The 23,809-nt window shown below is 49.7% G+C and overlaps 1 protein-coding gene across 1 annotated transcript; it reads right to left on the reverse strand.

Moving 5' to 3' along the window:
- Nucleotides 1-2,183: 2,183 nt before the first annotated feature.
- On the reverse strand, nucleotides 2,184-23,663 carry egln2 (egl-9 family hypoxia-inducible factor 2). Its single transcript, XM_060855920.1, has 5 exons — nucleotides 21,165-23,663; nucleotides 10,409-10,528; nucleotides 8,804-8,940; nucleotides 6,553-6,620; nucleotides 2,184-5,077 (listed from the first exon to the last, which is right to left on the reverse strand). The coding sequence occupies exons 1-5, from the start codon at nucleotides 23,343-23,345 to the stop codon at nucleotides 5,031-5,033; spliced, it is 2,553 nt and encodes an 850-aa protein (XP_060711903.1). The 5' UTR covers nucleotides 23,346-23,663; the 3' UTR covers nucleotides 2,184-5,030.
- Nucleotides 23,664-23,809: the final 146 nt, after the last annotated feature.

Genomic DNA, 23,809 nt, shown 5'->3' on the forward strand with positions numbered 1-23,809 from the left:
CCAATCCCTGTAACCCTGCATTTCCCACCTAGTCTACACGTCCCTAGACACTATGGGGAAATTTAGAATCACCAACCCACCCTGACCTGATCTTTGGAAAGTAGGAGGAGACCCACACAGACTCGGGGAGAATGTGCAAACTCCACACAGACAGTCGCCCGAGGGTGGAATCAAGCAACAACAGGCCACTTCAAGCCTACAATGCCATTCAATAAGACCATGGCTGATCTGATTTTAACCTCAGCTCCACATCCTATATACTGTAAGAAATAGGAACAGAAATAGGCCATTCGGCCCTTCAAGCCTGCTCCACCATGAGATAGGATCGCAGCTGATCCAACATTCCTCACTTCCAGTTGCCTGCCTTTGCCTGACTGATCAAGAATCGATCTCTCTCGGCCTTAAATATACACAAAGACTCTGCCCCCACAGCTCTCTGGGGCAAGGAGTTCCAAAGACTCAACCCTCTGAGGGAAGAAATTGCTCCTCATCTCAGTCTTCGATTGGCTCCCTTTTATTCTGTGGTAAGGAGTGGAGTGGCACAGTGGTCAGCACTGCTGTCTCACAACAACGGAGACCCAGGTTCGATTCTAGCCTTGGGCAATTGTCTGTGTAGAGTCTGTCTGTTCCCAGCATGGAAATGTCAAATCCTCAAGGCCATCGGTTTATGGTGAGAGGGGGAACCGTTTATGAGAGATGTTTGTGGTCAGGGCCCAGAACACGTTGCCAGGGGAGATGACAGAAGCAAGTCAATAGTGACATTTAGACAGGGAATAGAAGACCATGATGGGATTAGTCTAGAATGGCTTCGTGTTCAGCACAGATTTGGTGGGCCGAAGGGCCTGTTCCTGTGCTCTACTGTTCTGTGTTGACTCTGCTTTCTTTCCACAGATGCTGCCAGATCTGATGAGTTTCTCTAGCAATTTCTATTCTTATTCCATTGTCACGTTTAATCCTCACTGATTGTGGTGATGTATTTGTGAGGGGGTGGGGAATGAACATTGGTTCTGAACAATAATCACGAAGATCCAGGGTAGAGTGTCCACTGAATCATAGGCAGAGGTAAGGTCCTCATCAATATCCTTGCCTTAATTGCTCTGACCTTTTGAGTATAGGCGTTGGGATGTCATATCGAGATGGACAAGATGTTGGTGAGGGCCCTTCTGGAATACTGTGTCCAGTTCTGGGCACCCTGCTCTAGGACTCAGAAGAGATTTACCAGGATGTTACCAGGAATGGCAGGTTTGAGACATAGTAATAATAGACTGGAAAGGCTATTCTCAGATATCAAAGCAAAACATGATGCAGAGCAGGTATCAAGGGGCAGATGACAAGATGCTTAAAGATAGAGGGAGGCTTTAAGGATGGTCTTAAAAGTTACAGAGAGACATGGAGACAAGTCAAAGAGGTTAGCTCCTAGGCAAATGGAGACAGGGTTGCTGATGGTGGGACAACAGAAATTAGAGATGTGTGAGAGGCCAGATCTGAGAGGGTTAAGAACTATGAGTAGGCCATTCAGCCCCTCAAGCCTGCTCCACCCATTTTTTTTACAATCAAGTCTAATCTCATCTTGGCCTCACCTCCATGCTCCTGCCCACTCCCCATCATCCTTTTACCCATTACATTTCAAAACGCTGTCCAACTCCTCCTCAGATTCATCCAGGTCCCAGCAAACGCTGCTTTCTGGGGGTAGTGAACGCCACAGATTTGTGATCCTCGGAGAGAAGTAATTCCTCCTCATCCCTGTTTTAAAACCAACCTTTATCCTGAAGCAATGACCTGTCAGTGTGGATTGAAACATCCTCTCTCCGTCTACTTTCTCAACTCCCTTTAACATCTTATAGACCGCAATAAGATGTCCTCTCGTTCTCCTCGAACCCGGGGCGAGGCCAGGCCCTGACCAGGGGCGAGGCCAGGCCCAGAGCCCCAGGGGACTGAGGGCAGGCCCAGAGCCCCAGGGGTGGGGGGGGGGGGGGGGGGGGGGGGGGGCGCATGCCTAAACTCCTCAATCTCTCCCCATGGGACAAACTTGTACAGTTTGGAGCTGGTCACAGAAATAGCCAACAGCAGGGAGACGAGGGGGAGAAAGGAGGTATTAATGGGGGGAGGGGGAGCAAATGTAAACGCCCCTCTTCCTAACGCGAGAGGAACTTTAAAGGCCAACAGGATGAAACAGGATCCACTTTGCAAGAGTAAACAGTTCAGTTTTAATCAGATACTGCCCTTCCTTCACTGATGTAATGCAGAGGCGAGAAAGTGCTGGGGCCAGAGACAAACGCATTTCACAAAATCAAACCGCGAGTCAACTTTCTACAAAAACACAGTCACCCCAGCTAAACGTCCCACACCCCAGCCCCTCACAGAGCGAGGATCGGTGATCCATCCTACAGGTGGGACGCTGAGCAGTTTGGCTCAGATACCAGCCACAAGTAAAGAGGTGGTGCTGGAAAAGCACAGCCGGTCAGGCAGTATCCGAGGAGCAGGAGAGTCGACGTTTCCATCAGGAGCTCTTCATCAGGAATGTGGGCAGGTAAAGCCACTGCCTGTTCTCCAGGGAGAGCGAGTGGAGCAGACCCCTTCCTCCTGTCACCTGGATGCTGGTGTGTAATCGCCCTACGGTGAGTCCCTCATTTAAGCTGGAGAGAGAGAGAGAGAAAGAGAGAGAGAAAGAGAAAGAGAGAGAGAGAGATAGTTTCTGACAGTGCATAGAATATTCTTCACTGGGGAGCACTGGAGGCCTGGGGTATTGAATGTATTCAAGGCCCCAGTTGGATGGACTTTGATTGATCAGGGAGTCAGCGGTTACAGGGAACAGAGAGGGCAGTGGCTTTGAGGCTACAATCAGATCAGGTCACGGTCCTATTAAGCAGACACAAGGTGGCCAAATGGCCTACTCCTCATTGCTGTGTATCCACTGCTGCCCTACTGTCATTCACCCTTCCACTCCAGTCTAGGTATGGGGGGGGGGGGGGCGGGGAGAGGAAGGGTTGGGGGTGGAAGTGAAAACGGTGCAGTTCCTCTGAAATTGGAGCGCAAGACCAGACCCTCAACCCATTGGTGAAACGTGACCCCTTCTCCCCCTCCATTCCCCAGAATCCCACCAACCCAACTGGACCGACTGCGGTCAATGGAGAGTCACCAATACTTTCATCACATGACATCCCCTCCCAGTGCCCAACCAGTCACCCCCTACCCCCCAGTCCATCGGCAGTGTCCCACCTTCTCAGCCCAACTGCAGACTCTCCCTGTGCGCGCGCACACACACACACACACACACACACACGCACACGCGGGAACATTCCTGTCCCAACAATCAAACTTCCCTTACACGGCCAGCTCCGCAATCTTTCCAAACGTAATCAGAAGACAATTAGATACATTTTCTTTCTTAGACAGATTCCTCCCCACCCCCTCAGGGTGTGTGTGTGTGTGTGTGTGTGTTGGGGGGGGTGGGGGGGGGGGAAACAGTGTTTGGGGGGCATCGCTGACCGTCTCCGGAATCTCTAGGACAATCCGGGAGAAGTTGGCAGTCCCAGGCCGGAGGGCGCCAGACTCACAGCGACCTTCCACAAAAACAAAATCAGATCCACTTTCCGAAGAGAGAAGGAATTCCTTATTCAGGGACCAAAAACTAAACCAGGAACGTCTGGAGGAAGCTCCTCAGAACCTCTGGGCTGAGGAGGGGAGTCACCAGATCCAAAACGTTAACTCTGATTTCTCTCCACAGATGCTGCCAGACCTGTTGAGCTTTTCCAGTAATTTCGGTTCTTGTTTCTGATTTACAGCATCCACGGTTCTTTCAGTGTTCGTTTATTGAGTCTTCTACTCACCTTAAAGGCAAAGGTTCAGAGTTTAAAAGGTCCATGAACTGGCGTGGTCCTTTCTGATACTGGACAAGACGCCCCAGCGAGGAGTCTGAAACGGGATGACCTGTGCGCCGGTTTTAATAACAAGGAGACGCAGAGCGTTCGAGGGCTCGCTTTCCACAGTCCTGACCCCCAACTGGAATGGGGCAGCCGGGATAGTGGGGGAGCGGGGTGAGAACAAGGAAAGGAGCCTCCCAAGGGTTCCCTCAGTACCATCCCAAGGTACATCGATAAGGTCTTCAGGAAGCAGATGGTCCATTCAATTATCTGGAGTTTGGGGGGAGTGGGGAAGGAGAGTTGGGAAGTGGTTTCTGAATAACAAAAGCCAATGCTTGAGGGCAGGGTCTAGGAACTGGACACTTTGCCCTTTAACTCCCATCCCCCTCCCCACCCAACAAACCGTATCTGGAAAATAATGTTCAACTTTAAAACAAGGCAATGAGAGTGTGTTATTTGCAAAGGGAAGTTTATCCGTATCAAGGCTGTGTGTCTCTGGAATAACGAATGATTTTCTTTGCCAGCATTGGGGTTAGATACAGAGTAAAGCTCCCTCTACACTGTCCCCATCAAACACTCCCGGGACAGGAACAGCACAGGGTTAGATACAGAGTAAAGCTCCCTCTACACTGTCCCCATCAAACACTCCCAGGACAGGAACAGCACAGGGTTAGATACAGAGTAAAGCTCCCTCTACACTGTCCCCCATCAAACACTCCCAGGACAGGGACAGCACAGGGTTAGATACAGAGTAAAGTCTGTCTCTCTTCTTTTGAACTGAAAGTAAAGCTTTCTGACCCCAAACACACAATGATTGCTCAGGGGCAGAGTAACAAACAGAAATAAGTCCAACAAATGATTTCTCTCTGTACATTATCAATGTGCAAGTTCCCATAATGCACAGTGGAGGGTGAAATGCTGCTCCGGTGACCCTTCGCCTGCCCTTTCTTGTCAGTTTGAAGAACTCGGTGGTCCTTAGTGAACCGAACCACTGTTTCAAGGTGCCCCAGGACGGTGTATGGAGGTGGGTCAGCTGGGTGGGTGTTGGATGGAGAGCCTTTGAGGTGGACGGAGGAGGAGGAGGAGGTTCGATGACACAACACCAGCTCAGCGCATGCAATCCATCTGCTCGTTGGACGTGGGGGGTGGTTCCTGTCCGACTGGACCCTACGTCGTACTGGTCTGGGTGAACTGCAAAGCCTTCTGAGCTGAAGCTGTGAAGAGAGGAGACGTTTAACAGGATCAGAGATTTGGGACAATGCCAGATGGAGGCCACTCAGCCCATCGCCATCGGACTGGCTCTCTCCCTACAAGTATCCCGCTCAGTCCCAGCCTCTGCCTTCTCCCTGGTTAGAGACAGGAAATAAAGCCTGCCTATACTAGGATCCAAAGGAAGGAGGCTGGAAGAACACAGCAGGCCAGGCAGGTGGAGAGGTTGACATTTCGGGTGTAACCCATCCTCAGGACAGGGCTTACTACATTCTTCCAGCCTCCTGCCTGTCCATTTCGCCTTCTCCTGGCACAGGCTTCCCGTTCAGAACGAGCCCCTGACAATAAATTCCAGGATCCCAACCACTCACTGCGCGTGCTCTCTCCTCATCATTTTCATCGCTTCTCGCGCGAGCAAGTTTCAATCTGCACCCTCTTGTGTTCAACTCTTTCACGACGAGGGAACATTTCTGTCTCTCTTCACTCTGCCCAGACACCCCCCCACCCCGTGATTTTGCCCACTCCTGCCCTATCCCCTCTCAACAGCCTTTCCTCTGAGGAACATAGTCCCTCAATCACCACTGCTCCATCAGAGTAAATGAGGAGGAACTACACCCTCCAGCAGAAAACAGATTTGAAATAATTCACAAACAAATCAGAGGAGATTTTACTTGAAGGGAAACCAGGCGGTCACAATCTGCCACTCACTGCCTGATAGATCGTCAGAAATCACACAACGCCAGGTTATAATCCAACAGGTTTATTTGAAATCACAAGCTTTCGGAGCACTGCCCCTTCGTTACCTGAAGCTTGTTATTTCAAACAAACCTGTTGGATTATAACCTAGTGTTGTGTGACCTTTGATGTTGTCCACCCCAGTCCAACATTGACACCTCCACATCATCAAAAGACTGTGGGAACTTAAGGGGATTATATAAGAATTGCAGGGTAAAGCTTGAACAGTGTGTGCAGGATGGAGTGGGACTAAGTTCAGAGCTCTTGTGAGGAGCTACCATGGGAAAGAAGGGGCTGAATGGCCTCCCCTTCATGCAATAAGTTTCTGCATCACTGGTGATGTAACAAGCAGAAGCGCCTGGATCTTTCACATCTGCACTGTCCCCAGTCTCTGATGGGGGTAGAATCCCAGATGGAGGATGGGTGAAGGGGGTTCAGGATGCTCTTTGGAGGGCTAGTACAGACTTGATGGGCCAAGTGACCTCTTTCTGCAGTGTAGGAATTCTAATTCAATGGATTCTCTCGTTAACCAGCTCTTCCTCTGCTAGAGAGAGCTTCTCCTTGCTTGCTCTTTCGATACCTTGCATGGTTTCGGTCACAGCTCCCAAATTTCCCACCCACACTTCCTGCCTGGTCCACACTCTTAGCCCAGGGCTGTAGTGCTCAGAATCCTAAACCTTTGAGGCACTCCGGCCTCCATAAACTATTCAAACGGCTGACAGGGAGTGCCATGAGAAGTCCATACCTTTCCTAAATCGCTCTTTGGCTGCGACGCGTTCCTTTCCATCAAAATACCAGACAGTAATGGCGTACCTGAGGGGGAGAGAGAGAGGGGTGGAAAGACATGGTCAGGACAGCCATCTGTCTCTCTTGTCCAATTCGGTTAACCCCGTTCTCCTCAGCCGTGCCAAGGGAAAATGCTGGATGTAAAAACAACGTGGCTGCTAAAATAGATTTTTCTAAGTTACAACGCCTCACAGTGTCCTGGCCAATGGGGGGTTGGAGGGAAAGGAGTAGGTTAGCTCAGTGTTTACACAGCTGGTACACTTGACACCAACAGCATGGGTCCAATGGGCAAGTGGTATTATCGCGGCACTATTAATCCTGAGACCCAGATAACGTTCTGGGGACTGGGTTTGAATCTTGCCTTGGCTGATGCTCTATGACTCTAACGCACTTCGTAAGGTATGATCTGTCTGTACAACACGCAAAACACAACCTGTCATTATACCTCGGTATATGACAGAATAATAATTGAAATCAAATCAATAAATGCTCCTCTCTGGGTTCCAGATTTCCCAGTGAAGGGTAACCTCTCCGTCTCTATGTCCCTCAGGAATCTTACACATTTCAATAAACCCATCTCTTCATTCTTCTCAACTTCCAGGGGAAAGAGTTCAGAGTTTACTCTGTCCCTCACCAGTCGGTGAAGCCCATCACCCATCACCAGTTTGGTGACGTGGACCAACTCAGGAAACGAGGCAGAGTTCCACTGACAGTGTAGGGGGGAGGGCTGGAATAGAGCAGTGCAGGGTGGGGGGGTAAAGGGAAAGCCTGATAAAGGGGACCCAGGTTCCAGACCGAGAAACAATACAATCACACACTGCAGTCGGATTCAAATCCCTTCAGCAGGAGATGACTGTGTCCATCCTCCAGGACCCCAGTGGGAAGTGCCTGGAGATTATATTTAGCTGGAAGCTGGGATTGGAGGTCTCTGCTCACATCCCCAGCCACAGGAAAAGCCAGTCCCTGCCTTGGGCGAGCCTCCTTAAATGGGCACACACTGGGAGGTTACCGACGCAGGGATCGAGGGTTCTTCAGAGGTGAACGCAAATGCAAATAGGTCAAGGCCGCTGTCGGTGTAGGGAAAGGATCCAGAGGCAGGAGGAACCTTCCCATTCGGTGTAGTCAGTGCTCTGATTGTGAGGGAAAAAAAAACACAGCTCATTCCAAAGCAACATCCTTGTATCGCAACAAGCTCACAACGGACTGCTTCATTTTGAGGAGTTCTACAACTTAGTTATACAATATCCCTCAACATTATGAATTCCCCACCAGTACTGTACCCCCATGTTATACACTGACAGACCTGTCCCCACCAGTACTGTACCCCAGTGTTATACAGACAGACCTGTCCCCACCAGTACTGTACCCCAGTGTTATACAGACAGACCTGTCCCCACCAGTACTGTACCTCAGTGTTATACAGAGACAGACCTGTCCCCCCCAGTACTGTACCCCAGTGTTATACAGACAGACCTGTTCCCACCCAGTACTGTACCCCAGTGTTATACACTGACAGACCTGTCCCCACCAGTACGGTACCCGTGTTATACAGACAGACCTGTTCCCACCCAGTACTGTACCCCAGTGTTATACAGTGACAGACCTGTCCCCACCAGTACTGTACCTCAGTGTTATACAGTGACATACCTGCCCCCACCAGTACTGTACCCCAGTGTTATACAGTGACAGACCTGTCCCCACCAGTACTGTACCCCAGTGTTATACAGTGACATACCTGTCCCCACCACTACTGTACCCCAGTGTTACACAGAGACTGACCTGTCCCCACCAGTTCCATACCCCAGTGTTATACAGTGACAGACCTGTCCCCACCAGTACTGTACCCCAGTGTTATACAGTGACAGACCTGTCCCCACCACTACTGTACCCCAGTGTTACACAGAAACAGACCTGTCCCCACCAGTACTGTACCCCAGTGTTATACAGAGACAGACCAGTCCCCACCAGTACTGTACCCCAGTGTTATAGTGACAGACCTGTCCCCACCAGTACTGTACCCCAGTATTATGCAGAGACAGACCTGTATCCCAGTGTTATACAGTGACATACCTGTCCCCATCAGTACTGTATCCTAGTGTTATACACTGACAGACCTATCTTTGTTAATGTATAATGGCCTCTTCACCCAAACCCACTCGCCGCTGCCTCCTACTGGCACTGTCCAAAATTACTTTCTTGCTCCTTATTACCTGGTAGCAAAGGCAGGTTTTACTTCATGTGGGTTCCTACGGTCAGACCAGAAAATTAATAACCTGTCAAATAAAGGCTCAATGTTCGCAACCTCCGAGCGGTTTTCCGGAAATATCTGTAGCAAGCCACCATGGACCTAGGGAAAGAAAGCGGGACAGGCATGAATAAGGGAATCTTGGCAGTTCACTAAGGGACACGTCACCAGACATGGCACACAGCATCACTTCCTGTCAGAGAGACACAGTAAGCCACGTGCTGCCCTCACACGTCCCCCACTGTGATGGGGGACAGCCCACAGTGCCTCAATGGAAACAGCACACTCACTTCCAAATCACAAGGTGCCAGGTTCAAGTCCCTCAGCAGACACTCAATCTGAACCACCACAGTCCTTCTGATTACACCCAGATTACTGTGAATGGAGGAAGTTCAACATCAACCCTACTCCCTCTACTCTTAAAATAAAAGTAAAGCTCTCTCTGCACTGACCCCATCAAACAATGCTAAGGTACAACATTGGGTTGGATACTGAGTTAAACTCTCTCTACTCTTTTAGACTGTCCCCCATCAAACTCTCCCAGACAGGGACAGCAAGGGTTAGATACAGGGTAAGGCTTCCTCTACACTGTCCCCCAAACACTCCCAGGACAGGGACAGCAAGGGTTAGATACATGGTAAAGCTCACTCTACACTGTCCCCCATCAAACACTCCCAGGACAGGGACAGCAAGGGTTAGATACAGGGTAAAGCTCCCTCTACACTGTCCCCAAACACTCCCAGGATAGGGACAGCAAGGGTTAGATACAGGGTAAAGCTCCCTCTACACTGTCCCCCAAACACTCCCAGGACAGGGACAGCATGGGGTCAGATACAGAGTAAAGCTCCCTCTACACTGTCCCCCATCAAACACTCCCAGGACAGGGACAGCATGGGTTAAATACAGAGTAAAGCTTCCTCTACACTGTCCCCATCAAACACTCCCAGGACAGGGATAGACACAGAGTTTCCTTTGATGTTGGCTCCTTGCCATCTGGGAACAGAGGTTAGAAAGGTTTTGTATTTTTATTTCCCCTTTCACAACATCCCAGTTAAGTGCCCCTGAAGTGGAGTCACTGTTGCAATACGGAAAACACAGCAATCAATTTGTTTGATTGGCACCCCAACCATTACCATCAATATCCACTCCTTCCCCCACCGACGCTCAGTCGCAGCAGTGTGTATCACGAACAGGATACACAGCAGAAATTCACCAAAGATCCTCAGACAGCACCTTCCAAACATATGACCATGACCATCTAGAAGGACAAGGGCGGCAGATACATGGGAACACCACCCCCCGCAAGTTCCCCTCCACCCACCATCCTGACTTGGAAATATATCGCTGTTCCTTCAGTGCCACTGGGTCAGAATCCTAGCATTCCCTCCCTAAGGGCATTGTGGGTCAACCCACAGCCAAATGGACGGCAGCGGTTCCAGAAGGCAGCTCACCCCCACCTTCTCAAGGGGGCAATTAGGGAAAGGGCAATGTGTGCTGGCCCAGCCAGTGGCACCCACATCCCATAAACAAATAAGGACAGAATGGGCAGGATGAAAGAAGCAAGACTTACGTTGATATCCCAGTCCCTGTTCAGATAATAAATACACGTGACACATCGCCCATCACCGTTGGGGTTGTCAATGTGTCGGACGTACCCAGTTCCGTGCCCAGGGTAGCAAGCCACCATCGCCTACAGAGAGAGAGAGAAAACAGCCAGGTTAATAGAGATACCAATGGGTCTGCAGTGAAGCAACAACCAAGGGACTCTCCTGCAGCAGCCTTCACTCAGGCAGGGAACCTTGCACAACAATGGAGCGTTCTCTCATTCGGTTTATCTTCCCGTGATCAGCTGAGCCAGGGTCACTCAAAATGTAACCACATGCAGAACTCTGTGAGTCATCCTTACCCTGCTGAATAAACCCGGACTCTGTGCATTTACACAGCGAGTGACCCTTACCCTGCTGAATAAACCCGGACTCTGTGCATTTACACAGCGAGTCATCCTTACCCTGCTGAATAAACCCGGACTCTGTACGGTTACACAGCGAGTCATCCTTACCCTGCTGAACAAACCCGGACTCTGTACGGTTACACAGAGAGTGACCCTTACCCTGCTGAATAAACCCGGACTCTGTGCAGTTACACAGAGAGTGACCCTTACCCTGCTGAATAGACACCGTCTGTATAATTTATACAGAAAAACACTCAGATCGTGACAATCCTGACTTTCTTGTTAATCCTGTTTGAGTCATTGGACAACCCCCCCTTTTTGGTCTCTCCTTTACATTTCCAATATTGTTTTTATTTTTTGTAAAATTATTCTGGAGCTTATGTCTGCAGTAGATGATCAGGAAGTTCCCTGAATGTGTCAACTGCTCTACATCAGCTTGGCTCAGAGGGTAATGGATTCTCCTTTGAATCAGAGATCGAGGATTTCAAAACCGCTACAAAGGGGTCAATGTTTTACTCTGGAAGATACTGACATGAGCGTTTTATTTCAGTCAGCCACACACTCCATATAGCCCACACCTAAAAAAAAATCACAGCAGCTTTATCAAACACCACGTGACAGCAAGCCACAGAAGGAGACATTAGGGCTGCTGACCGACAGAGGCAGCTATCAAAGGAGTGACTTGATAGGAGAGCTAGTGGCAGACAGGAAGTCCAGAGTTTGGTGTCTAGGCTCCACTCCTCCCAAACAGCACCCGGGGTAAAGATTTATAAAAGAAAAATAAAAATGCCAAAAGATGAAGCAGTAAGGTCCATAGTTTGGACAGCTGCCAATAGCAGAATCAGTAAAAACTGGGGACCCATGAAAGGCCAGAATTCTCAAGAGTGCGAGATCTCAGAGGGTTGGAGGAGATCACAGAGAAAGAGACAAGATGGGGGCATCTGAAAAGGAAGGTTTGACTGGGAGCTACTGTCGCTCAGTGAACTTTACAAATTAAAGTCCAAAAGTGTCCTATTAAGGATTAGCAACCAGCTGAATAGCTCACATCACTGGCCATTAAAAACTAATATGGTCCCCAAATCACACCTGATACTAACTGGCATCCCAGTACCAACTGTCCATCGACCAATGAACTAGTTTCTTTTTAATCGGTTTACACCCATATCCATTTGACCACAATCCAATGATGTTCTTCCTTCCTTTATTAATTCAGGATGTTGCCAGGGTTGGAGGATTTGAGCTACAGGGAGATGCTGAACAGGCTGGGGCTGTTTTCCCTGGAGCGTCAGAGGCTGAGGGGTGACCTTACAGAGGTTTATAAATCATGAGGGACATGGATAGGATAAATAGATAAAATCTTTTCCTTGGGGTGGGGGGAGTCCAGAACTAGAGGGCATAGGTTTAGGATGAGAGGAGAAAGATATAAAAGAGGCCTACAGGGCAACTTTTTCACACAGAAGGTGGTACGTGTATGGAATGAGCTGCCAGAGGAAGTGGAGGAGGCTGGTACAATTACGACATTTAAGAGGCATTTGGATGGGTATATGAATAGGAAGGGTTTGGAGGGATATGGGCCAGGTGATGGCAAGTGGGACTAGATTGGGTTGGGATATCTGGTCGGCATGGATGTGTTGGACCGAAGGGTCTTTTTCCATGGTGTACATCTCTATGAGGATATTGCTGGCCAATCCAGCATTTATTGCCCATCCCTAATTGCCCAGATGGCAGTTAAGAGTCAATCATGTTCCTGTGGGTCTAGAGTCACATGTAGGCCAGACTGGGTGAGGATGGAAGATTCTTTCCCTAAAGGACATTAATGGGTTTTTCCTAACAATCGATCATCAGACTCTTAATCCCATCTACCATAGTGGGATTTGAACCCAAATCTCCAGACCATTACCTGGGTCTCTGGATTAACAGTTCAGTGATCATACCTCTAAGCCACAGATTAGATTCCCTACAGTATGGAAACAGGCCATTTAGCCCAACAAGTCCACACCGACCCTCTGAAGAGTAACCCACTCAGACCCTATATTTACCCCTAATGCACCTCTTTGTCTTTCCTTTGTATCTTCTATCCTTGAGCAAGGGTCATTTGGCCCCCATTTCAACAGCATAGAATTTCCAACATGTCACCCAGAGAATGGCGTAGTCCGTGGCCCACTGTCGCAACAGTCAATACCAAAAGGGACAAAAATGCTGCGACAGATGTGTTCACCTGTTCTCTCTCACACACAGCACATAGTTACCATGGTAACTGGCAGTCTTTCCCCGGCTCCACTCCTCCCAAACAGCACCTGGGGTAAAGATTTATAAAAGAAAAAGAAAAATGCCAAAAGATGAAGCAGTAAGGTCCATATTTTGGGGAAAAGATGGGGATGCGAATGGGATTGGATTAAGGCCTGCAGTAGATCAGAGTCATGGTGCGGCCTACGATTTCCTCACAGTCATTTCAGCCTTCCTGCCTCACAGACCTGTCTCAAAAGGGGCAGTGAGTAAAACAGCAGCTTGTTTCTGCAACACATCTCAAAGTCTCTCCAGCAGCCCACTGTTAATTTCCCATACTGGACCCATTTGTATGTAGGCTGACTGGGGCCTGCCATTTTGTGAACAGCAAGATTCCACAGACAATTCTGTACGAGATATCACTGCTTAGACGTCTTTTGACAGCACAGGTCAGGGGATGGAATGTTGGCTTGGACGTGGGAATTCTCTTTCAAAACAGCTCGGGATTTTGTTCCTTAGTCCAGAGGGAAAAGATGGGATTTTGGTTGGTGAATCATTGAAGGACAGCCACACAGAAAGTACTGCAGAATTGGGCCATTCGGCCCAACTCATCGAAGCTGGTGTTAGCACTCCACAGGAGCTTCCTCCCACCTCTCATTTTGTGTCATAAGGGCGGGAGGGACAGAAATTACTGACCAAATAAACTACCCACATTGTGGATAGTTTACCAGAGGCTGCTCTTTCATTGCAAGAACAGTTTTGTCACAAAGACCAGTGAGACAGTGTTCTCTTTGTGAATTCATTTTGGATACAGAGTCACACTGCATGGAAACAGACCCTTCGGCCCAACCAGTCCATGCCAGCCATAATCCGAAACTAAACTAATCCCACCTCCCGGCCCATATCACCTCCAACCCTTTCCATCCTCTCATCCAAAAAAGAACTTGGATTGATACCCAAATGGCAAGTTTACTCTCAGGCCCCAGGGACCCGGGTTCGATTCCAGCCTCGGGCGACTGTCTGTGTGTGGAGTTTGCACATTCTCCCTTTGTCTGCGTGGGCTTCCTCCGGGTGCTCCGGTTTCCTCCCACAGTCCAAAGATGTGGAGGTGAGGATGGAAGTCCATGCTAAATTGCTCCATAGTGTCCGCGGATGTGCAGGCTGGGTGGGTTAGCCTTGGGGAAACGTAGGGTTACAGGGATGGAGTAGAGGGTGGGTCTGGGTGGGATGCTCTTTGGAGGCTCAGTAAGGGCATGATGAAACAAACGGCCTCCTTCCACTCCGTAGGAATTCTATAAATCAGCTGATATGGATAGCGCAGGAAGAGGCCATTGGGCCTGTCCTGTCACTTTCTCTGTGGTTCTAAAATGCATTCAGACGTGAACATGCACTCAAACACACCAACCCAAATGCATCCCTCAAGTAAATCCTTTCGCCAAAGGCTTGGGACACAGAAAAGCAGATTATTGGGTCATTATCCCATTGTTGGTTTTGGGAACCTGTTGTGCACAAAATGGCTGCCACACTGTCTGTGCTGCACAGTGTCAGAGCTCAGCGTTGGAAGTTCTCGATTGGCTACAGAGCAGCTTGGAATGTCGTGGAGGCCAGCACAGAATCAGGAGTTTGTTACCTCGGTGAACACGTCAAATTAGATTAGATTACTTACAGTGTGGAAACAGGCCCTTCGACCCAACAAGTCCACACCAACCCGCCGAAGCGAAACCCACCCATTCCCCTACATTTACCCCATTACCTACGGGCAATTTAGCATGGCCAATTCACCTAACCCGCACATCTTTGGACTGTGGGAGGAAACCGGAGCACCCGGAGGAAACCCACGCAGACACAGGGAGAACGTGCAAACTCCACACAGTCAGTCACCTGAGGCGGGAATTGAACCCGGGTCTCTGGCGTTGTGAGGCAGCAGTGCTAACCACTGTGCCACCGTGCCACCCAGAAGAAGCCAGAAATCAAAGCCAGAAGAAGTGCAGATGCTGAAAATCAGAAACAAAAACAGAAATTGCTGGAAAAGCTCAGCAGGTCTGGCAGCATCTGTGGAGAGAGAAATCAGAGTTAACGTATCGGGTCCAGTGACCCTCCCACTGTACATCATGTTTTCCATTGCCTGGGAGTCAGCACCATTAGGATGGGAGATGTAAACTCAACGCAAACTCCCCCCCTCCCCCCCAACAGAATCAAATAGGAACTAACTTAGTGCGGCATCCAGTTCTGGTTCGCCTGTTATAGGAAAGATATTATTATACAGGAGAGGGTACAGAAGGGATTTACCAGTACGTTGCCAGGTAACCGGACCATTTGAGCTGTTTGGATAGGCTGGGGCTAATTTTACCTGGAACGTCGGAGGCTGAGGGGTGACCTTATAGAGGTTTACAAAATTATGAGGGACATGGATAGGGTAAATAGCCTGGGTCTTTTCCCTGGGGTGGGGGATTTCAAGACTAGTGGACATATTCTTAAGAGGAGAAAGATTTTAAAATGACATGAGGGGCAATTTTTTTTTAAAAAAACAGAGTGGTTTCTGTGTGAAATATATTTCTGAAAGAAGTGAACAAGTTTTACTGGCACATGCACTCAAGTGAGTACAATGAAAAATTCAAAGTCATCAGATTACAGCACCATCTTAGGGACAAAGATACCTAGGTACGGATACTCAAGATCAACAAAATAAAATACAGAGGTAAAGAAGCAATTAGCCCAAATTTAAAAGTTATAGGAATAAATTATGAAAATAAAATAATAAACATGGTGGATGCAGGTAACGTTACAACATTTAAAAGACATAAGTACATGGAGAGGAAAGGTTGGAGGGATATGGGCCAGCAGCAGGCAGCTGGGATGCATTTAGTTTAGGATTATGGTCGGCATGGACTGGTTGGGCCGAAGGGTCTGTTTCCATGCAGTGTGACTCTGTATCCAAAATGAATTCACAAAGAGAGCCCTGTGTCTCACTGGTCTTTGTGACAAACTTGTTCTTACAATGACAGAGCGGCCTCTGGTAAGACTTTTTACCCAATCTAAATATTACAAGCTTCGAAAGGCTGTACACAGAAATAAACAAACAAACCGTCGGCTTCCCACAGGCTGTACAACAACGGGGAGAAAAAAAACCCACAAACACTTCACACCTTCCGGGAGTGTTACTGACCTGACCAAACACACAGCCACCACACAATAGGCAAAATATATAAATTCATCACACCAGGAACTGGGTGGTGCAGGGATATGAACACTGACCTTTTACCTGCGGGAGCCGCGTTCAAATCTGAATTCAAAACAGAAACATGCTGGAAATGCTCAGCAGGTCAGGAAGCATCTGGAGAGATGAAAGGTCATTGCCTCGACACAGTAACTCGCGTCTTCCTGACTGGGATCTCTTTATCCTCACCGTGAGTCTTATGTAACTACAGCCTCAGAAACTTTAAACGAGAAGTCAGAAGCGCAACATGGCAGTCACGCTGTCTGACAGGACCAATTAGGCAGGAAGTCGGACATTTGCTTCTCTACAGCAGTGGGAGGTAACTGTGGAGTGGGAATATCACTGGACTCAGAAACCACAGGCTCAAGCTTATGTTTGGGAGCGGGGGCGGCTTCTTATTAATTAACCTGAATTCAAATTCCATCAGCATTAGCATCACAGTATCATAGTGTTATACACTGACAGATCTGTCCCCACCAGTACTGTATCCCAGTGTTATACAGAGACAGACCTGTCTCCCCCAGTACTGTACCCCAGTGTTATACAGGGACAGACCTGTCCCCACCAGTACTGTACCCCAGTGTTATACAGAGACAGACCTGTCCCCCCCAGTACTGTACCCCAGTGTTATACAGAGACAGACCTGTCCCCCCCAGTACTGTACCCCACTGAGGTGGCAAGGTGGTTCAGTGGTGAGCATCTGCTGCCTCACAGCACTAGGGACCCCAGTTTGATTCCAGCCTCGGGTGACTGCGTGGAGTTTGCTCATTCTCCCCGTGTCTGTGTGGGTTCCCTCCGGGTGCTCCGGTTTCCTCCCACACAGTCCAAAGACGTGCAGGTTAGGGCGGATTGATCATGCTAAATTGTCCCGTAGTATCCAGGGATGTACAGGCTAGATGGGTTAGCCATGGGAAATGCAGGGTTACAGGGATAGGGAAAGGCAGGTGGAATGCTGCTCGGAGGGTCGATGGGCCGAGTGGCCTGATTCTACACTGTAGAGGTTCTGCGGTTCTGTGAAGGATCTGATTACGACAGGGTGGTGATGAGGGCACCAATACAAAAGTCCTCCAAAAGGGCGTTTTAATGTTGCCAGGGAACCACTCAATGACCTGTGCTGATGCAATAACCTCAAGGACAAATCAAATCAAGGCCTTGGAGCTCATGATGGCGCTGGGCAGATTGTGAATGCCACCACTTTGAAGGGGAGAATGGCACTGCCTTGCACATTGTAGCCCACCTCAATACAACAACCAAAAATAATTAATTAGTCATGACCACAGCACTGTTTGTGGGATCTTGCTGTGTAACAAGGAAAACTGACAGATGTGTTTCTGAGATGACAACAATGGCCACGCTTGGAAAAGTTGTGGCGTCCGGTCACCATGAAAGGAGCTAAATAAATGCAACTCTTGTTACCAAGTTCAAAATGGCCTGCATTGCTCATTTTGCTCTCTATCGTAGCAAAAAGGTGCAGTGTCTAATTCCTAATCTCAAAAAGGAACTTAGTCTGAAGCCGGTAATCCTTCCTGTCTGAGGGGTCGCTGTGCTAGAATCGCAGCAGGAGATGAGTAAAAAAAAATTCTCTCTCTCGCCCCCACCATCTCCCTCAGAGCACACCGAGTATCACTCGTGGCACTAAAGAGGGCAGTATGAAGTGAACATGGTGGATCCGGTACAGTTTGAAGATGTCATAGGGCATTAATAGGTGGTATGGGCTCAATTTCAAAGAGGAGACGGTTTTCCCAGGTGCAAGAGTGTGGTGCTGGAAAAACCCAGCAGGTCAGGCAGCATCTGAGGAGCAGGAGAATCAACGTTTCGGACATAAGCCCTTCATCAGGTCCTAACTCCCAGTCCTGTCATGTCCTTATTATTCTCCCAGACGTCCCCCTCACCGAGGATGAACACTTACTCTTTTAACATCATTCCTGATGAAGGGCTTTTGCCCGAAACGTCGATTTCCCTGCTCCTCGGATGCTGCCTGACCTGCTGTGCTTTTCCAGCACCACACTAATCTGGACTCTGATCTCCAGCATCTGCAGTCCTCACTTTCTCCTAGTTTTCCCAGGTGATTCCAGGGTCAGCAATTCTAATCAGTAACCTGTCTTCCAACCACATCATGAAATACAAAATGACCTGGTCATGAGCACTCTGCAGATCGAGAGAGCTGGCTGCCATATTGCCTACATACCAACAACAACTGTGCTTCAAAGCTGGCTCCAAAAGAGATTCAGAATGGCTGGGGGGTTGAGATGCTACACAAATGCACATTGTCAACTGAAAAAGAATGAAACAATCAATTGCAATATCTTACCATCCTTCAAGCCTCCACCCAGCGTGCTTTCCTTTTTGGGGGGAGGTGTGAGCTATTTTACCATGAGAGGGAATGTTCAACATGAAGGACAATGAGGAGTTTCTTTTCCCCCATCACACACATCTGACAGAACTTCCCACTGTGACTCTTTTGTTTTGTTTTTAGACCACAACCAGTAAATCACTGCAGCCAATTGAGTATTTACAGCAAAGTCTATTGAGGCCAGTTCAAACCCCACATTCCAAATGATTTGCAGGTTGGGTGAATTGGCCATGCTAAATTGCCCATAGCGTCAGGTGCATTAGTCAGGGATAAAAGTAGGGAAATGCGTCTGGGTGGGTTAAAGACTTGTTGGGCCGAAGGGCCTGTTTCCGTGTGCAAGAGAGAGAGATGGTGTGTGAAAAGTATCAGGAAGACAGGGAAGGGACTAAATCAGAGGGGAAAATAAAGCACTGAATCCCCCACTGTGCATCGAGAGCGAGGGTTTTATTAGCAGCTCCCAGTCAATCAAGAATAAATCCCACCCCTGCCCTCTACTGAGAGATAGGGATAGAGATGTACAGCACGGAAACAGAACCTTCGATCCAACTCATCCATGCCGACCAGATATCCTAACCTAATCCAGTCCCATTTGCTTGCATTTGGCCCATATCCCTCCAAACCCTTCCTATTCATATACCCATCCAGATGCCTTTTAAATGCTGTAATTGTACCAGCCTTCACCACTTCCTCTGACAGCTCATTCCATACACGTACCACCCTCTGTGTGAAAATGTTGTCCCTTAAGACTCCTTAAATCTTTCCCCCTCAACCTAAACCGATAGCCTCTAGTTCTGGACTCTCCCACCCCAGGGGGAAAAGACTTTGTCTGTTTATCCTATCCATGCCTCTCATGATTTTATAAACCTCTATAAGGTCACCCCTCAGCCTCCGACGCTCCAGGGAAAACAGCCCCGGTCTATTCAGCCTCTCCCTGTAGCTCAAACCTTCCAACCCTGGCCACCCTTGCAAATCTTTCCTGAACCCTTTCAAGTTGAACAACATCCTTCCTAAAGGAAATGAACCTGAGGATAAGGCTATTTCTATCAATTATGGGCTAAAGGCAACTTAATCAGATTAACACAGCACCTCGTAATAAACTGGTGATAAGATATTTGAATCTTTCCCATCATAATGGCAAAAGCTTCAGGCCATACATAAATGTACACGTGCACAGGGTCTTTTTGTGGCACAGTGGTAGTGACCCTATCCCTGGCCAGAAAGACCTGGGTTCAAGTCCCACCTGCTCCTGAGGTGTACAATAACATCCCTGAACAGGTTGAGTAGAAAAATCAATAAATATGCAGACGCACAAATCAGGAGCAGGGCCCTGTCTCTCTTCCTATTTACTAGGCCTCAACCCCACTTTCCCACCCACTCCCCATATCCCGTCCAATCCCCTCGAGTATCCAGATATTTAATCACCTCAGTCATAAATGTTTACATAATCACTGAACAAACCAACCTCTCCTGGATCCAAAATGGCCGACACCTTGTCCTGAGGCTGTCAGTTGGTCTAGTCTCCCACGCTTGCTTTGGTTGAAGGGGTGGGGGGGTAAAACAGACTGGCAGCATTTAGCCTATCAAAATCTGTCAGCGTTTTACACACTTTGCAAAAAAAAATGCCGTGGATTTGAGGGTGCGGAGCACGAACCGTTCTGAAGAACCAGTTTGCCACAAGTCCCTGACCCACCCTCTCTCTGGAGCCCTGTTCATTCTTTTACTTTCAGATCACTTGAAAATGACTGTCTACAAACTGTAACTTCAGTGAGTGTGGGCCCTGACACAGCTGTACATACAGGTCGCTCTGCTATAACACACATTTTGTCAACGTGAATTCTTTGCAATACCATTGACAAATAGGGGACGCTGTTTCTAAAGCGCATACTTTTAAAACGCGTGTTGGCAGTAGCGCGATTGCATCACCAAAACTAGAGAGAGAGTCATAGAGAAGCACAGCACAGAAACAGACCCTTCGGTCCACCTCGTCCACGCCCACCACATATCCTAACCTAATCTAGTCCCATTTGTCAGCATTTGGTTCATCTCCTTCTACACCCTTCCTATTCACATACCCATCCAGATGCCTTTTAAATGTTGTAATTATACCAGCCATCACCACTTCCTCGAGCAGCTCAATCCATGCACGCACCACTGTCTGTCCGGAAAATGTTGCCCCTTAGGTCCCTTTTAAATCTTTCCCCTCTCACCTTAAACCCATGCCCTCTAGTTCTGGACTCCCCTACCCCAGGGAAAAGACCTTGTCTATTTATCCTATCCATGTCCCTCATGATTTTATAAACCTCTATTAAGGTCACCCCTCAGCCTCAGTGATTTGTATAGCGTGATTTTTGCGGAGTGCAGGGTCATATGAGAACGCAACCACCATTTAATAGCAGAACTACCTATATGTAAATCTATACACACGGACAATAGGGACTGCTGAGAATTGATGGTATGGCTCAAATCATCTTCCTTCCCACTTGCTTCCAATGTAACGCTAACGTAATAACAGAGTGTGAATTACTGACAGGTAAGACACAATGCAATTGGAGCTTGCAAACAAACAATGGCTCCCTTACCTTAGTCCTCCCGTTGATCATATATGCCCCCAGCCTGCCAGTGCTGTAGATGATCAGCTCATCGATCCTGGCCATCAAGAGGCCAATGTTGGCACAGGATTGTTCCTTGCCATCCACCCAGGCAATCTTGTCTCCTCGGATGCTCCTGGTGGGCACACTGAGAGGGCTGACCACCTTCCCGTCCATCAGGATCCCATTCCGGTGTAGGCTCAGCACTTCCATGAGGACCTTATTCCCCAGTCCCTCCCCGAGAAAATTGTCCTTGACGCAGATGCCATAACAATTCATGCAGGGCACAATGTAGTTGTTTACCAAGTCCTGCATCTGGAGTCTCAGGTGCGCGTCCTGCGCTGCCCTGCCCATCGCATTAGCGTCCTGGCACCCCAAGGGCGCCACGTTTTCATCCTCCTCTTTCTTCCACTTGGCATCCTTGCCAGGGCCAGGATCCTCGCTGTGGCCGTTCACCAGGCTCAGGCCACTGGGACTGTCCAGGCTTTCCAATCTTTTCCGCTTGGGGCACAGCTGGGCATCACTCCCATCCACTTGAAGGCCCCCGCCACTCCCTCCCTGCCACAGGCAAGAGGCTGGCACCAGACACGGGCTCTCCAAGGCTCTCCTTCTGCAATTGCTGCTCGCCACCTCCTGGCCGGCAGAAAGGGTACTGAGGACAGGATCCATGGCCAGCAGGTGGTCCCGAGAATGGCGGGGCGGTTGGTGGTGCAGCTTCCTTGCACTCTCGCCATGCACGGTGCCCACAGACCCCATAACCGTTCGAGAGCTAGTGAGTGCTGAAACTAGTGGGGAGTCCCCAGATGCTGTAGACATTCGGGTGCCAGTAGACACTGTAACCATTTGGGTGCCAGTGGGAATTGGGGCCACTCTGGTGTCTGCAGATACTGTAACCATATGGGTGCTGGTGGATACTGTAACCATTTGAGTGCCAGGGGATACTGTAACCATATGGGCACCAGGGGATACTGTAACCATTTGGGTGCCAGGGGATACAGTATCCACGTGGGTGCCAGGGGATACTGTATCCACGTGGGTGCCAGGGGATACTGTAACCATATGGGTGCCAGGGGATACTGTATCCATGTGGGTGCCAGGGGTTACTGTATCCACTTGGGTGCCAGGGGATACTGTAACCACGTGGGTGCCAGGGGATACTGTATCCACTTGGGTGCCAGGGGATACTGTAACCATGTGGGTGCCAGGGGATACTGTATCCACTTGGGTGCCAGGGGATACTGTATCCATGTGGGTGCCAGGGGATACTGTAACCACGTGGGTGCCAGGGGATACTGTATCCACTTGGGTGCCAGGGGATACTGTATCCATGTGGGTGCCAGGGGATACTGTAACCATGTGGGTGCCAGGGGATACTGTATCCATGTGGGTGCCAGGGGATACTGTATCCACTTGGGTGCCAGGGGATACTGTAACCATGTGGGTGCCAGGGGATACTGTATCCATGTGGGTGCCAGGGGTTACTGTAACCATGTGGGTGCCAGGGGATACTGTAACCATGTGGGTGCCAGGGGATACTGTATCCATGTGAGTGCCAGGGGATACTGTATCCACTTGGGTGCCAGGGGATACTGTAACCATGTGGGTGCCAGGGGATACTGTATCCACTTGGGTGCCAGGGGATACTGTATCCACTTGGGTGCCAGGGGATACTGTAACCATGTGGGTGCCAGGGGATACTGTATCCACTTGGGTGCCAGGGGATACTGTATCCATGTGGGTGCCAGGGGTTACTGTAACCATGTGGGTGCCAGGGGATACTGTAACCATGTGGGTGCCAGGGGATACTGTATCCATGTGAGTGCCAGGGGATACTGTATCCACTTGGGTGCCAGGGGATACTGTAACCATGTGGGTGCCAGGGGATACTGTATCCACTTGGGTGCCAGGGGATACTGTATCCAGCTGAGAGGATTCATTGTCTCCGCCCGCTTCCGCTCCCATGCCCATGCCCGTGCCCCTGAGGTGGCTAGCCGGCTGCAGGAGTTGGCAGGGGGGCCGGCCAGCCGCCGCGGGCTGGCTGGGGAAGCCCTGCAGCCCCATGGGCAGAGCGGCCGGGGCTGGCGGCTCGGCGGGGCAGGGGGCAGAGCTCAGAGCCGAGCGCCTCAGGCAGTCGGGCGGGGGCGGGGGCGGGGGCCGGGGCGGCTCTGCCATCTCAGCTCACGTCCCGGGGCCATGGCTTGGCAGAAGCCGGCAGCGGGCTCACGGGCATCTCATCCTCACCAGGGCCGGACAATGGTATACCCACCCACCCTGCCTCTGGCGCTGGATCACCGCCGCCGCTTCTCTCTCTCTCTCTCTCCTCTCTCTCTCTGTCCTCGGCGAATTGCAATCGGCCGCCACCTCCCCGGCGCTGCATTTAACGACTTGCATGGGTCCGGGGCTGCATTGCCCGCAGGAAGGGTCCCTGCCCGAGCCCCGAACCCCGCCACCTCTTCTCCATCAGCCCTTGTGTCAATTACACGTGCACAGCCTCCCCACGTGACCCAGTAAACAGACATGAAACAGACCTGGGGGTGGGGGCTGGCAGTACCAGCCTACACCCAGTAGGGGGCAGCAGTGAGTGGGGGTGGGTGGAAGGAGTCTTAAAGGTTGTTCCTCTAAGGCACAGAGACCCC

Source organism: Hemiscyllium ocellatum, chromosome 47 (genome assembly GCF_020745735.1).
Source record: "Hemiscyllium ocellatum isolate sHemOce1 chromosome 47, sHemOce1.pat.X.cur, whole genome shotgun sequence".
Lineage (NCBI taxonomy): Eukaryota > Metazoa > Chordata > Chondrichthyes > Orectolobiformes > Hemiscylliidae > Hemiscyllium > Hemiscyllium ocellatum.